Source organism: Ciconia boyciana, chromosome 28 (genome assembly GCF_034638445.1).
Source record: "Ciconia boyciana chromosome 28, ASM3463844v1, whole genome shotgun sequence".
In the NCBI taxonomy this organism is placed as follows: domain Eukaryota; kingdom Metazoa; phylum Chordata; class Aves; order Ciconiiformes; family Ciconiidae; genus Ciconia; species Ciconia boyciana.
In genome coordinates, this window is record NC_132961.1 from 1338947 (window position 1) to 1355136 (window position 16190).

The 16190-nt window shown below is 66.8% G+C and overlaps 2 protein-coding genes across 2 annotated transcripts in view; one reads left to right on the plus strand and one right to left on the minus strand.

The window, feature by feature from the left end:
* The first annotated feature begins 2013 nt into the window (after window positions 1-2013).
* On the plus strand, window positions 2014-7746 carry RRAS (RAS related). The gene is given in 8 exon segments (XM_072847671.1): window positions 2014-2097; window positions 2100-2180; window positions 4017-4104; window positions 4199-4299; window positions 6447-6557; window positions 7442-7560; window positions 7664-7718; window positions 7720-7746. Coding segments are annotated over 8 exon segments (666 nt in total).
* Window positions 7747-11167: 3421 nt separating this feature from the next.
* PRR12 (proline rich 12) overlaps window positions 11168-16190 on the minus strand; it is a 40056-nt gene continuing 35033 nt past the window's right edge. The window contains 3 exon segments of the mRNA XM_072847672.1: window positions 11168-11639; window positions 13175-13270; window positions 14040-14168. Of these exon segments, the coding sequence (XP_072703773.1) occupies window positions 11499-11639; window positions 13175-13270; window positions 14040-14168 (366 nt within the window). The 3' untranslated portion in view covers window positions 11168-11498.

The following is a 16190-nucleotide window of genomic DNA, read 5'->3' on the forward strand; positions in this document are numbered from 1 at the left end:
ACCCCCCCAATTCCCACCCCTACCTCCCCGACCCCACTATTCCCATTCCTCGTTTTTTTTGACTCAAATATTTCTTTTCCCACGTCAATTCATGCCTTGCCCGCCTTATTACACTTTATTGCTTGTTGCTACCCCAAATTGCATTTCCCCCCCAAATTCCCCCATGCTCACCCCCAATAATCTCCCCACACCCCAAAATGCCCCATTCCCACTGCAAATTCCCTCGTTCCCGCCCAAATCACCTCACCCCGTCCCAAATCCCCTCATTCTTACCCCAAATCCTACATTCACACCCCAAATACCTTCTCCTGCTCCAAACTCTCCTTACTCTCTCCCCGAATTTCCCAATCCTGCTCCAAATCCCCTCACTGTACCCCAAATCTTCACGTTCCTTCCCCAACCGCTCCTTTCCCACCCCAAACTCCCTCTCCATACCCCAATTCTTCTCATTTCTATCTCAAATTCTTCTCTTCTGCCCCAAATCACCCCACCATACCCCAAACTCCCTCCCCATACCCCAAATCTCCCCGTTCCTGCACCTAATCCATCCATTCCCACCCCAAATCTCCCCACTCCCACACCAAATCCCCTCACCGTACCCCAAATCTCCCCATTTCCACCCCAAATCCACCCATTCCTGCCCCAAACCCCCTCCCCATACCCCAAATCTCCGTGTTCTTTCGCCAAATGCTCCTTTCCTACCCCAAACCGCCTCCCTGTACCCCAAATCTCCTTACCCTTATCTCAAATTCCCCTTTTCTGCCTCAAACCACCTCACCGTACCCCAAATCACCTCACCGTACCCTAAATCTGCTCACTGTACCCCAAATCTCTCTATTCCTGCCCCAAATCCATCCATTTCCACCTCAAATCCTCTCACCATACCCCAAATCTCCTCATTTCTGCCCCAAATCTCCCCGTTTCCACCCCAAATCCCCCCACCATACCCCAAATCTCCCCGTTTCCTCACCAAATCCCCTCTTCCCGCTCCGAATCCGCTCACCGTACCCCAAATCTTGCCGTTTCTACCCCAAATCCCCTCACCATATCCCAAATCTCCCCATTTCTACCCCAAATCCCCTCACCGTACCCCAAATCTCCCCGTTTCTACACCAAATCCCCTCACCATATCCCAAATCTCCCCGTTTCTACCCCAAATCCCCTCACCGTACCCCAAATCTCCCTGTTTCTACCCCAAATGCCCTCACCATACCCCAAATCTCCTCATTTCTACCCCAAATCTCCCTGTTCCCACCCCTGATCCCCCTTCCCGCCCTGAATCCCCTCACCGTACCCCAAATCTCCCTGTTTCCACCCCAAATCCCCCACCATACCCCAAATCTCCCCGTTTCTACCCCAAATCCCCCGTTCCCGCCCCAAATCCCCTCACCGTACCCCAAATCTCCCTGTTCCCACCCCCATCCCCCTTCCCGCCCTGAATCCCCTCACCGTACCCCACTCCTCCCTCTTCCCACCCCAAACCCCCTCCCCGCCCCACACCCCTCGCTCTGCCCCGCACCCCCCGTTCCCGCCCCAGCCGCCCCCCTCCCCGGGCCCCACACCCCCCGTTCCCCCCCCTCCGGCGCCCCCCGGCCCGGCCCGGCCCCGCTACCTCCGCCCCCGCCCTCAGAGCCGCGGGCCGGGCCCGGCCGCCCCCGCCGCCATCTTACCCGCTGCTCCGCTCCGCCGCGGGGGCGGGGCCGCGCGGGGCACGCCGGGAGCGCCGCCTGGCGGGGGGGAGGACTCGGACTACACCTCCCGCCGGCCCCCGCGCCACGCGTTGCTAGGCGACGGGCGCCTGCGGGCGGGCCTCCGCGGGAGGGGCGGGGCTTCGCGCACACACCCCTTAGCCACGCCTCCTTTCGCATGACCACGCCCCCGCACGGCCGCGCCCCGTCACGGCTACGCCCCCCTCCCGGCCCGGGCCGCCTTGTAAGGTAGAGGCGCGCGCGCGGGGGGCGGGGTTTTGCATACATTAGCGTGTGGCCCCGCCCCCGCGGGCCGCGGCCGGGCATGGAGCGGGGCCGGGAGCGGCGCGGCGGGGCCGGGGGTTCGGGGAACGGGGAACCGGGGGGCTCGGGGGGGCCGGGGGGGCCGGGCCCCCCCCCGAGCGGCTCCGCCTGGTCGTGCTGGGCGGCGGCGGCGTCGGGAAGAGCGCGCTGAGCGTCCGCTTCGTCCAGGTACGGGGGACCCCCCAAAACCGGGACAACACCCTGCCCCCGAAATCGGGACACCCCCCCCAAAACAGGGATCACCCCTCCCCGAAACCGGGGACACCCCAAAACCGGGACACCCCCAAAACCGGGGCACCCCCAAAACCGGGATACCCAACCCGAAACCGGGACACCCCCCCAAAACAGGGACCACCCCCGAAACCGGGGACACCCCCCGAAACCGGGACCCCACCCAAAACCGGGATACCCCCGAAACCGGGACCCCCCCCCAAAACCGGGAACACCCCGAAACCGGGACCCCCCCAAAACCGGGAACACCCCGAAACCGGGATACCCCCGAAACCGGGCCCCCCCCAAAACAGGGATCAACCCCTGAAACCGGGACCCCACCCAAAACCGGGACCCTCCATAATCGGGACCTCCCCCAAAACCAGGATCTCCTCCCCAACATCGGGGACCCCCCCCAATCGGGACCCCCCCCAAACCCGGAACCCCCTATAATTGGGGGACCCCCTAAACCGGGACCCCCCTAAACCGGGACCCCCCAAACCCGGGAGGTTCCCGGGCATCCCCTCACCGGGACATCTCCCCGCCCCCCTCGGCACCCCAAAACCAGCCCCCCCCCCGAGGGCACCCCCGAACTGGGGACCCTCCCCAGACCCCTCCCCCAACAGGGACCCCCAAACTGGGACCCTCTCTGGGACCCCCAAAACCGGCACCCCCGGGGCACCCCCAAACCGGGACCCCTGACCTGGGACCCCCGCAAACCGGGACCCCCAAACTGGGGGCTCCCTGGGGCACCCCAAACCGGGACCCCTGACCTGAGACCACCCCAGGACCCCCCCAACTGGCACCACCCCCAAAACCGGGACCCCCAAACTGGGGGCTCCCCAAAACAGACCCGACCCCCCCCGGGGTGCTCCTAAACTGGGGACCCCCAACCTGAGACCCCCCAAACCTGGACCACCGGAGTATGGGGGACCCCCTTGATTTGGGGGTGCCCGGATGCCTGGGGCCCCCCAGTTTGGGGGTTTGGACCCTGGACTCCTGCATCCCCCCAGTTTGGGGGGTCAGGCACCCGGACTCCTGTGTCCCCCCCGGTTTTGGGGTTCACCTGCCTGGAGCCTCGGTGTCCCCCCCCAGTTTGGGGGTTCACGACCCCGGAATCCTGTGTCCCCCCCCAGTTTGGGGGGGGTTCAGGCACCCGGACACCTGGGTCCCCCCCAGTTTGGGGGTTCACGACCCCAGATGCCTGCATCCCCCCCACTTTGGGGGTTTGGATACCCAGACACCTGGGTCCCCCCCAGTTTGGGGGTTCAGGACCCCGGGCTCCTGTGACCCCCCCACTTTGGGGGTTCGGGTACCCGGACACCTGGGTCCCCCCCAGTTTGGGGGTTCAGGACCCCGGGCTCCTGTGACCCCCCCACTTTGGGGGTTCAGGCACCCAGATGCCTGCATCCCCCCAGTTTGGGGTTCAGGACCCCGGGCTCCTGTGACCCCCCCACTTTGGGGGTTTGGGTACCCGGACACCTGGGTCCCCCCCAGTTTGGGGGTTCAGGACCCCGGGCTCCTCTGTCCCCCCCACTTTGGGGGTTCGGGTACCCGGACACCTGGGTCCCCCCCAGTTTGGGGGTTCAGGACCCCGGGCTCCTGTGACCCCCCCACTTTGGGGGTTCGGGTACCCAGACACCTGGATCCCCCCCCCCCCCAGTTTGGGGTGCGGGCTCAGTCACCCTGACTCCAGGTGGACCCCCCAGTTTGGGATTGAGGTGGGGGCCGAGTCGGGCACTGCCCCCAAAAATTTGGGGTTCAGGCCCCTCCCACCTGGGTGTCCCCCCCCAGTCCTACTTCGTCCCCGACTACGACCCCACCATCGAGGACTCCTACGCCAAGCTCTGCACCGTGGACGGGGTCCCCGCCCGCCTCGACAGTGAGTTGGGGGACCCCTGCCCCCCCGGCCCCCCAAAATACCTAGGTCCTCTAAGAAATTTGGGGACCCCCACCCCCCCCCACCCCTGCGTCAGTCCTGGACACGGCGGGGCAGGAGGAATTTGGGGCGATGCGGGAGCAGCACCTGCGGGCGGGCGACGGCTTCCTGCTCGTCTTCGCCATCGACGACCGCGAGAGGTAACGGGGACCCCCCCCGCCCCCCGGGCACCCCAAAACCGAGCCGGGGGCCCTCGCGTACCCCTGAGCACCCCAAATTCTCGGCGTCCCCCCCAGCAGCCCTAAAATCTGCTCCCAGACTTCTCACGCGGCCCCAATGGGTTCCGGAACCCCAAAAGTTTCCCCTTGCACCCCAAAAGCTGACACAGACCCAGCACGGAGCACCCCAAAACCCCCCCGGCACCCCCAAACCCCTCGCACAGCCCCCGCCCCCCCAGCACCCCGAAACTCCCCCTTGCACCCCAAAAGCTGACACAGATCTGGCACTGAGCATCCCAAAACCCCCGACACCCCCAAGCCCCTCGCACAGCCCCCGCCCCAGCACCCCAAAACTCCCCCGCGCACCCCAAAACTGACCCGGATCTGGCACTGAGCACCCCAAAAGCTGACACAGACCCAGCCCTGAGCACCCCAAAACCCCCCGGCACCCCCAAACCCTCGCACAGCCCCCGCCCCCAGCACCCCAAAACTCCCCCGTGCACCCCAAAACCTGACCCGGATCTGGCACTGAGCACCCCAAAACACCCCGCCCCCCAGCACCCCGAAACTCCCCTTGCACCCCAAAACTGACCCGGATCTGGCACTGAGCACCCCAAAACCTGACACAGACCCAGCCCTGAGCACCCCAAAACCCCCTGGCACCCCAAGCCCCTCGCACAGCCCCTGCCCCCCAGCACCCCAAAACTCCCCCGCGCACCCCAAAACCTGACACAGACCCAGCACGGAGCACCCCAAAATCCCCCGACACCCCCAAACCCCTCGCACAGCCCCGACCCCCAGCACCCCAAAACTCCCCTTGCACCCCAAAACCTGACCCGGATCTGGCACTGAGCACCCCAAAACACCCCTGCCCCCCCAGCACCCCGAAACTCCCCTTGCACCCCAAAACCTGACCCGGATCTGGCACTGAGCACCCCAAAACCTGACCCGGATCTGGCACTGAGCACCCCAAAACACCTAGACCCAGCCCCCAGCACCCCAAAACTCCCCCTTGCACCCCAAAACTGACCCGGATCTGGCACTGAGCACCCCAAAACCTGACCTAGACCCAGCCCCAAGCACCCCAAAACCCCCCCGACACCCCAAACCCCTCGCACAGCCCCCGACCCCCCAGCACCCCAAAACTCCCCTTGCACCCCAAAACCTGACACAGACCCAGCACTGAGCACCCCAAAACATCCCAGCACCCCCAAGCCCCTCGCACAGCCCCCACCCCCAGCACCCCAAAACTCCCCCTTGCACCCCAAAACCTGACCTAGACCCAGCCCCGAGCACCCCAAAACCCCCGACACCCCCAAACCCCTCGCACAGCCCCTGGGCCCCCAGCACCCCAAAACTCCCCCGTGCACCCCAAAACCTGACACAGACCCAGCCTCGAGCACCCCAACCCCCCGCCCCCCAAATCTGCCCCAGCCCCCATTCCCATCCCGGCCCCCCCATTCCTGCCCTGGACCCCCTGTTCTCACCCCCAGCCCCCCAAATCTGCCCCAGCCCCCCAAACCCACCCTGGGACCCCAAACCTGCCCCCAGCCCCCCGTTCCCACCCCTGACCCCCCATTCCTGCCCTGGCCCCCGTTCCTGCTCTTGGACCCCCAAACCCACCCCCAGCCCCCCATTCCCACCCCTGCTCCCCCAAACCTGCCTCTAGTCCCCCCAAATCTGCCCCAGCCCCCCACTCCCACCCCGGGACCCCCATTCCTGCCCCCAGCCCCCCATTCCCACCCTGGACCCCTGTTCCCACCCCCAGCCCCCAAACCTGCCCCCAGCCCCCGTTCCCACCCCTGACCCCCCATTCCTGCCCTGGCCCCCTGTTCCTGCTCTTGGACCCCCAAACCCACCCCCAGCCCCCCAGTTCCCACTCCGGAGCCCCAAATCTTCCCCCAGCCCCCCCTTCCCACCCCGGGACCCCCATTCCTGCTCCCAGCCCCCCATTTCTGCCCTGGCACCCCCAATCTGCCCCAGCACCCCCATTCCCACCCCGGGACCCTCAAACCTGCCCCCAGCCCCCCCATTCCTGCCCCCAACCCCCATTCCCACCCCAGGACCCCTCCCCCCCAACCTCCCCTCCCCCCACCCCCTCCGTTCCTGCTCCCCTCCCTCCCCCCCCAGTTTCGGGTGCTGCCGCGGCTGCACGGGCAGATCCTGCGGGTGAAGGACCGGGACGACGTCCCCGCCGTCATGGTGGGCAACAAGGCCGACCTCCTCCCCCAGCGCCAGGTACCCCCAACCCCTGGGACCCCCGGGACCCCCCGGGACCCCCAACCCCTGGGACCCTCCCCAGCCCCCCAACCCCCTGGGACCCCCGGAACCTCCCTGACGCAGCCCCGTTTCCACACGGACCTGAAAAGGGACGGACAGGAAGTTCCGCCCCCCGCCGGGCCCAGAACAGGAAGTCCCGCCCTACTGAGTGACATGGTTTGCCCAGGACAGGAAGTCCCGCCCTGCTGCCCCCCCCCGGGACAGGAAGTCCCGCCTCCACTGGCCTGCTAGGGTTGGCCGAGAACAGGAAGTCCCGCCTTCTTTGGGAGCAGGACGGGAAGTCCCGCCCCCTTCTCTGGCCAGCTTGGTTTCACCCACAAGAGGAAATCCCGCCCCATATGTCCATGGAACAGGAAGTCCCGCCCCCTTTGGCCACAGAGCAGGAAGTCCCGCCATTTCTGGCCTGCTTGGTTTCACCCAGGACAGGAAGTCCCACCCCCTCTGGCCCCAGAACAGGAAGTCCCGCCCCCTTTTGGCCATCTTGGGCTCATACAGGAAGTCCCGCCCCTGGCGGGGCTGTTGATGCGCTTTGCGGAAGTCCCGCCCTCCAGGTCAGGGCGGCCATCTTGGATCCACTCGAAACAGGAAGTCCCGCCTCTGCGGGCCCGGCGGCCATCTTGGGCCCACTCAGACCAGAGACCCCCCCCACCCTACAGCCCACGGCGGCCATCTTGAGCACCCTCCCCACACCGCCAACCCCTCCGGCGGCCATCTTGGAGGCGCCGCCCGGCCCCGCAGGGCCCTCAATCCCCTCGCCCAGAGCCCGTGGGCCCAGTGGAGGGGGGTGTGGGGTGTTGGGGGGTGTCAGCCCCCCCGCCCCCCAGCACCGCTGTGCCCCCCAGGTGCCGCGGGAGGAGGCGCAGGCCTTCGCCCGCCAGAACCGCCTGCGCTACCTGGAGGCCTCGGCCAAGACCCAGCTCAACGTGGACGAGGCCTTCCACGAGCTCGTGCGGGCCGTCAGGTGGGTGGGGGCTGGGGGGGGTGTGGGGGCACCCCAAAAACCCTGGGGATCCCCCCCAGGTCCAGCCTAACCCCCCTCCCCTTTTCTTTGACCCCCTCCACAGGCGCTTCCGGGAGCAGGAGACCCCCCGGCGCTGCCCCGCCCCCCGCAGCAAGGACCCCCCGCTGCCCCTGCGCCCTCCTCTGACCCCCCGCACCCCAAAACCCCCTCCACCTCCCCTTCTTGCTGCCCCCCCCGGGTCTGGTTTTGGGGGGCCGCTTGCTGACACTACCCCACGGACCCTCCATTTTGGGGAGCCCCTTTTGTAGAACCCCCCAGATCTTGTTTTGGGGACCCCCCTTTTGTCCCAGAGACCGCCCCCAATCCCTTTTCTGGGCACCCCGTTTTTAGCCCCCCTCCTATTTTGAGGTCCCCTCCTTTACGAGGGGTCTCCAACCCCAATTTGGGGTCCCTGGGGCCCCCTTCTTTTCTAGCCCCCCCGGGGCCCCCTTCTTTTCTAGCCCCCTCAACCTCTTTTGGGGCTCCCTCCTCCATGGGACCCCCTAAGCCCTCCAATTTGGGGTCCCAAGGACCCCTCCTTCCTGCCCCCCCATTTGGGGTCCCCCCATATTGCCCCCCTCCTTCACCCCCTCCACTTTGGGGTCCCAGAACCCTCCCAGCTCCCCAATTTAGGGTCCCTCTCCCCCCACACCCCCAGTTTTTTTTTGGGGGGGTCCCCTCAGTTTCGCCCCAGAAAGGCCCAGGAGTCTGGGGCCCCCAGCTTCGCTCAGACACATCCCCCTCCCCCACCCCGGGAGGGGGACACGCACACAGCCCCTCCCCCCATCGGTATCACAAATTTGGGGGGCCCCTGTGCCCCCCCCCAGCTGCTGTAAATACCAAAGCCCCCCCCTCATTGGGGGGGGTGTCACACATTAAAGTGCCTTAAAGCCGGTGTGCACACGCGTGTGCAAGGGGTCACGCGTGTGGGGGGGGGGCACGGGGCTCACATGGGGTGCGAGGAGACACCCCCCCGCCTGCCTGAGGGGGAGCCTGGGGTGCAAGGACCCCCCAAATTGTGGGAGACCCCAGGACCTGGCAGGACCCCACTCGTGTGAGACCCCCCAAGTTGTGTGACCCCCAATTCTAAGCCCCGCCCCAGCTCTACAAGACCCCTCGTGTGAGCCCCCCAAGTCTGTGCCCCCAAGTCTGAGCCCCCAAGTCTGTGCCCCCAAGTCTGAGGCTCCCCAAGCCTGAGCCCCCAAGCCTGAGCCCCCAAGTCTGAGCCCCCCAAGTCTGTGCCCCCAAGCCTGAGCCCCCAAGCCTGAGCCCCCAAGCCTGAGCCTCCCAAGCCTGAGCCCCCAAGCCTGAGCCCCCAAGTCTGAGCCCCCAAGTCTGAGCCCCCAAGCCTGAGCCCCCAAGTCTAAGCCCCCAAGTCTGTGCCCCCAAGCCTGAGCCCCCAAGTCTGAGCCCCCCAAGTCTGAGCCCCCAAGTCTGTGCCCCCAAGTCTGAGCCCCCAAGCCTGAGCCCCCAAGTCTAAGCCCCCAAGTCTGAGCCCCCAAGTCTAAGCCCCCAAGTCTGTGCCCCCAAGCCTGAGCCCCCAAGTCTAAGCCCCCCAAGTCTGTGCCCCCAAGTCTGTGCCCCCCAAGTCTCTGCCCCCAAGCCTGAGCCGCCCAAGTCTAAGCCCCCCAATTCTCTGCCCCCAAGCCTGAGCCCCCAGCTCATGCGAGCCCCCCACAAACCCCCAAAGTGCTGCAACCCCCTCACCCCCCAATTCACCCAAGACCCCCCAAGCCGCATGACCCCCTATTCCCCCAGCCCCCTCCCACGAGCCCCCCAAACCCTCTGACCCCCCTACCCCTGACCCTCCCCAGGGCCCCCCTCCCCCCCTTTTCGGGGGCCCCCCCAAAAACGAGGAGACTCGGGAACGATAAAAAGGTCTCGGCAACACCCACGACACGGCCCGACACGATACACCGTAGAAAAGGGGGGGGGCACGGGGGGGGCCCCCCCAAACCCCCCCTCTGCCCCCAACACCCCCCGCCTGGGGCCCCACCCCGGGGCCGGATTGGGCGATTTGATGGGGGGGGGGCGGGGGATCAGCGTGGGGGAGGGGTGTGGGGGCAGGAGCCGGGGGGCAGGGGGGCCCCAATATATATAATAATAATTATAATAATAATTAAAAAAAAAACCGAAATGAAAAAAAATGGGGGGAGGGGTGGCGATCTGCCCCCGGGGGGCAAATTGCTCCGGGGGGAATTGCCCCGGGGGAGGGGGCAAATTACCCCGGGGGTGGGAGTTACCCCGGGGGTAAATCCAGCCCCGGGGGATCTGCCCCCGGGGGGGTAAACTGCCCCCGGGGGTGTGAATTTGGGGGGGGTGGCAAATTGCCCCATGGCGGGGGCAAACTGCCCCGGGGAGGGGGGCAAATTTGGCCGGGGAGGGGGATCTGACCCGGGGGGAGGGGGGGCAAATGTGCCCCGGGGGGCGGGGGGGGCAAATCCGGCGATACAATATGATACATAGAGACTTTGACCCTATACACTATGTACAACCCCCCCGGCCCCCAAAACCCCGGGGGCGGGGGACCCCTTAAACCCCCCCAAATCCATCCAAATGGGGGGGGGGCGACTTGGCAATAAATAGCTCGTGGGGGGTGGCGGGGGGGGGGGGCTGATGGTCCTTTTTTTGGGGTGCCCCCCCTCCTTGGCGTGCCCCCCTTTTTACACCCCCCAATACTTATATACAGGACCCCCTCCCCGGGGGGGGACAGGCTGGTCCCATGGCGGGGGTGGGGGTGGGGCAAAAGGGGACCCCGGATTTCTGCCCTGCCCCCCCAATAACCCTGTTCCTTGCGGGGGCGGAGTGGACCCAGGTCTGGGAGGGGGGGCAAAGGGGGGGGACCCAGGCATTTGGGTGCCCCCCACCCCCCAAAAAAAGGGGGACCCGGGTGTGTCCCCCCCCCCGGACGGAGAATGGAGGCTACTAAATAGACATTTATACATATATATATAAATAAGGGTTCTCCGCCGGGGGGGCAGCAGGGCCCCCCCTCTTTTTTTTTTTGGGGGGGGGGTCCCCACTTGCCTCTGCCAATGCCCATGGGACCCCCCCATGTGTCATCGTGTGCCCCCCCCCCCAAAAAAAAGAGGGGTCCTGGGGGGAGGACACCCCATTGGGGGCTGTCCCCAATGCTGGGGGGTCCCTGTGTGTAAAGGGGGGTCCCCAATCCTGGGGGGTCCCCAATTCTGGGGGTCCCCAATTCTGGGGAGGGGGTTGTCCCTTGGGGGGGCCTGTCCCCAAGGAGGGGGGGTCTGTGTCCCCAAAGAGGGGGTCCCCAGTGAGGGGGGGGTCCCCGGGTGGGGGAGTGGCCCTGTTGTCAGGAGGGGCGTGGCCCTGTCCCTGGGGGTGGAGGGGGGGACACCCCAGAATTGGGGTGTCCCCATCTTGGGGTGTCCCTGTCCCCAGGGCTGCGTCCTTGTCCCCATCGGGGGGGTGTCCCCACCTGGGGGGTGTCCCCATGCTGGGGGGTGTCCTTGTCCCCATCCAGGGCCTGTCCCATTCCCGGGGGGGTGTCCCCATCCCAGGGGGCGTCCCCAAGGGATGTCCCCAAGGGACGCGTCCCGTTCCCAGGGGGTGTCCCCATTCCTGAGGGGAGGGGGGTGTGTCCCCATTCCGGGGGGGGGGGGGGTCCCCACCCCGGGGGGGTGTCCCTGGGCAACGTCCCCATCCGGGGGGGGGAGGGGGGGTTGTCCCCAAGGGACGCGTCCCATTCCCAGGGGGCTCCGTCCCCGTCCCACGCCCCATGTCCCCATCCCAGGAGAACGTCCCCATCCCGGCGGGCGTCCCCGTCCCCCGGGGGGTGTCCCCGTCCCCCGGGGGGGCGTCCCCGTCCCCGAGGGCGGTGTCCCCGTCCCCCGGGGGGGGGGAGGGGGCGTCCCCGGGGTCCCCGCGGCGCGTCAGGCGCACTTGGTCTGGGCCTGGGCGAGGAGGTCGCTGAAGGAGTCGAAGAGACGCTCGAGCCAGGCCTGGTTGCGCATGCACTGCTGGACCACCTCCTCCTGGCCCAGGTCCTCGTCCTGCCCCTCGATGGCCGTCGTCTGCGGGGGGGGACAGGCCACCGTCACCAGCGGGGACACCCCCCCCCCCCTCCGGTGAAGGGACAGGGAGAGGGGATGGAGGTGGCCACCACGAGGAGGCGCAGGGACAGGGAGGGAGGTTGTGGTGGAGGTGGCCGCCACCACGCAGGGGATGGCAGCGAGGACGGGGGGAAGGAACAGGGACTGGAGATTGCCACCATGGTGGCCACCATGAAGGTGACAGCCACCATGAAGATGATGGCCACCATGAAGATGATGGCCACCATGAAGGTGATGGCCATCATGAAAGTGATGGCCACCATGAAGGTGATGGCCACCATGAAGGCCATGACCACCATGAAGGTGATGGCCACCATGAAGGTGATGGCCACCATGAAGGCCATGACCACCATGAAGGTGATGGCCACCATGAAGGTGATGGCCACCATGAAGATGATGACCACCATGAAGATGATGGCCACCATAAAAGTGATGGCCACCATGAAGATGATGGCCACCATCACGATGGTGGCCACCATGAAAGTGATGGCCACTACGAAGATGATGGCCACCATGAAGGTGACAGCCACCATGAAGGTCATGACCACCATGAAGATGATGGCCACCATGAAGGTGACAGCCACCATGAAGGTCATGACCACCATGAAGATGATGGCCACCATGAAGGTCATGACCACCATGAAGATGATGGCCACCATGAAGATGATGGCCACCATGAAGGTCATGACCACCATGAAGATGATGGCCACCATGAAGATGATGGCCACCATGAAAGTGATGGCCACCATGAAGGTCATGACCACCATTAAGATGATGGCCACCATGAAGATGATGGCCACCGTGAAGGTCATGACCACCATGAAGATGATGGCCACCATGAAAGTGATGGCCACCATGAAGGTCATGACCACCATGAAGTTGATGGCCACCATGAAGATGATGGCCACCATGAAAGTGATGGCCACCATGAAGGTCATGACCACCATGAAGGTGATGGCCATCATGAAAGCGATGGCCACCATGAAGGTGATGGCCACTACGAAGATGATGGCCACCATGAAGGTGATGACCACTACGAAGATGATGGCCACCATGAAGGCCATGACCACCATGAAGGTGATGGCCACCATGAAGGTGATGGCCACCATGAAAGTGATGGCCACCATGAAGATGATGGTCACCATGAAGGTGATGGCCACCATGAAGGTCATGGCCACCATGAAGATGATGGCCACCATGAAGGTGATGGCCACCATGAAGGTCATGACCACCATGAAGGTGATGACCACCATGAAAGTGATGGCCACTACGAAGATGATGGCCACTACGAAGATGATGGCCACCATGAAGGTCATGACCACCATGAAGGTCATGACCACCATGAAGTTGATGGCCACCACGAGGAAGTACAGGGACAGCAACGGCCACCACGAAGGGCTGGCGCTGGGGACGCGGGTGGAGACGGGGGGTGGGGCCGGGGTTGGGGACACGGGGGACGCAGGGGGGACACGGGGACGTGGGGGGCGGGGCCGCACCTCGTCCTTGCAGCGCAGGAAGGTGTGGTACTTGTAGTGGTGCAGCGAGTGGTAGAGGGTGTAGAAGAAGGACTTCTCCACCTCCACCTTGAACTCCTGCGGGAGGGGGCGCACGGGCTCAGCCCCCCCCCACAGACCCCCCCTGGGACCCCCCAGACCCCTCTGGGACCCCCAGGAACCCCTGGAACACCCCTCCCCCACCCTGACACCCCTGAGACCCCCAGGAACCCCTGGGACCCCCCAGGAGCACCCTGGGACACCCAGGACCCCCAGGACCCCCAGAACCACTCAGGACCCCTGGGACCCCCGGGGACCCCCAGGACCCCCAGAACCACTCAGGACCCCTGGGACCCCTGGGACCCCCAGGACCTCCCAGAACCCCCTGGGACCCCCAGAACCCCCCAGGACCACTCAGGACCCCCCAGGACCCCGGGATGCCCCAGAACCCCCTGGGACCCCCAGGACCACTCAGAACCCCCCAGGACCCCAGGGACCCCAAGACCCCCCAGGACCCCCAGGACCCCCATCTCTGGGTCTTGCCCCACTCCTCTCAATCTTGCCAAGGCTTTTATAGTTTCAGAGTCCCCTTGGGACCCCAGAACCCCCCGGGACCCCCAGGACCACTCAAACCCCCCAGGACCCCCTGGGACCCTCCAGGACCACTCAGGACCCCCAAGACCCCCCAGGACCCCCTGGGACCCCCAAGACCCCCCAGGACCCCCATCTCTGCGTCTTGCCCCCACTCCTCTCAATCTTGCCAAGGCTTTTATAGTTTCAGAGTCCCCTTGGGACCCCCAGAACCCCCGGGACCCCCAGGACCCCCCAGGCCCCCCCCAGACCCCCCAGACCCCCCGGGCCCCCGTACCTGGGGCTTGCCCACGCTCCTCTTGACCTTGCTGAGGGTTTTGCGGTTGTAGGGCTCTCCCCCGGGGCGCAGCTTCACCAGCGACTCCCCGGGCTCGGCGTGCAGCTGGGGGAAGGTGTGCAGGGCCTCCTGGGGGGGACACGCGCCCCGTCACCGCGGCGTGGGGACACCGGCCGGGCCCCCCACGCCCCACGGCACGGGGACGCCCCGGCACGGGGACATCGGGGGGGTCCCTGTCACCACATGGCACGGGGACACCCCAGCACGGGGACATCGGGGGGGTCCCTGTCACCCGTGAGGGCTGGGGACACCTGGGGGTCACCCCGTCACCGCGGCGTGGGGACACCGGCCGGGCCCCCCACGCCCCACGGCACGGGGACACCCCGGCACGGGGACATCGGGGGGGTCCCTGTCACCCCACGGCACGGGGACACCCCGGCATGGGGACATCTGGGGGGTCCCTGTCACCCGTGAGGGCTGGGGACACCCGGGGGTCACCCTGTCGCTGCGGCGTGGGGACACCGGCCGGGCCCCCCACGCCCCACGGCACGGGGACACCCCGGCACGGGGACATCTGGGGTCCCTGTCACCCCACGGCACAGGGACATCAGGGGGGTCCCTGTCACCCGTGAGGGCTGGGGACACCCGGGGGTCACCCCGTCACCGTGGCATGGGGACACCGGCCGGGCCCCCCCACGCCCCACGGCACGGGGACACCCCGGCACGGGGACATCGGGGGGGTCCCTGTCACCCCACGGCACGGGGACACCCCGGCATGGGGACATCTGGGGGGTCCCTGTCACCCGTGAGGGCTGGGGACACCTGGGGGTCACCCCGTCACCGCGGCGTGGGGACACCGGCCGGGCCCCCCACGCCCCACGGCACGGGGACACCCCGGCACGGGGACATCGGGGGGGTCCCTGTCACCCGTGAGGGCTGGGGACACCCGGGGGTCACCCCGTCACCGCGGCGTGGGGACACCGGCCGGGCCCCCCACGCCCCACGGCACGGGGACACCCCGGCACGAGGACATCGGGGGGGTCCCTGTCACCCGTGAGGGCTGGGGACACCCGGGGGTCACCCCCGGGTCCCAGGGACACCCAAGGACCTTGGGGACACCCAGTGTCACCTGGAAGAACCCTCAGCCCCACGGCATCCCTTCAGACCCCTCCCCAGCCCCATAGAGACCACCCCCAGCCCCATGGCAGCCCCCCAAAACCCCATAGCAGCCCCCCCAGCCCCATGGCAGCCCCCAAGCTCCACAGAGACCCCCCCAAATCCCACAGCAGCCTCCTCAGCCCCACAGAAACCACCCCCAGCCCCATAGCAGCCTCCTCAGCCCCATAGAGACCCCCTGCACCCCACAGAGATGTCCCCAAGCCCCATAGAGACCCCACCAAGCTGCATAGAGACCCCCAAGCCCCATAGCAACCTCCCAAGCCCCATAATAGCCCCCCAAGCCCCACAGAGACCACCCCAGGCCCCATAGCAGCCTCCCAAGCCCCACAGCAGACCCCCAGCCCCATAGAGAAACCCCGAGCCCCCCAAGCCCCTAAGCAACCCTTCCAGCCCCACAGCAGCCCTGCCAACTCACTGCAGCTCACTACCAGCCCCACAGCGAGCCCCCCAAGCCCCTCATCAGGCCCCCCCCAGCCCCATAGCGATCCTTCCAGCCCCACAGCAGCCCCATCAGCCCCACTGCAGCCCGCTCCCAGCCCCATAACCGGCCCCCAGCCCCATAGCACGCCTCCAGCCCCACAGCAGGCCCCCAAGCCCCTGCGCAACCCTTCCAGCCCTACTGAAGCCCGCTCCCAGCCCCACAGCAAGCCCCCAGCCCCACAGCAGCCCCCCAGCCCCATAGTGACTCCCAAGCCCCACTGCAGCCTGCTCCCAGCCCCACAGTAGCCCCCAGCCCCATAGCAAGCCCCCCAGCCCCACAGCAGCCCCCCAGCCCCATAGTGACTCCCCAAGCCCCACTGCAGCCTGCTCCCAGCCTCGCAGTAGCCCCCCAGCCCCATAGCAAGCCCCCCAGCCCCACAGCAGCCCCCCAGCCCCATAGTGACTCCCCAAGCCCCACTGCAGCCTGCTCCCAGCCCCACAGTAGCCCCCCAGCCCCATAGCAAGCCCCCCAGCCCCACAGCAGCCCCCCAG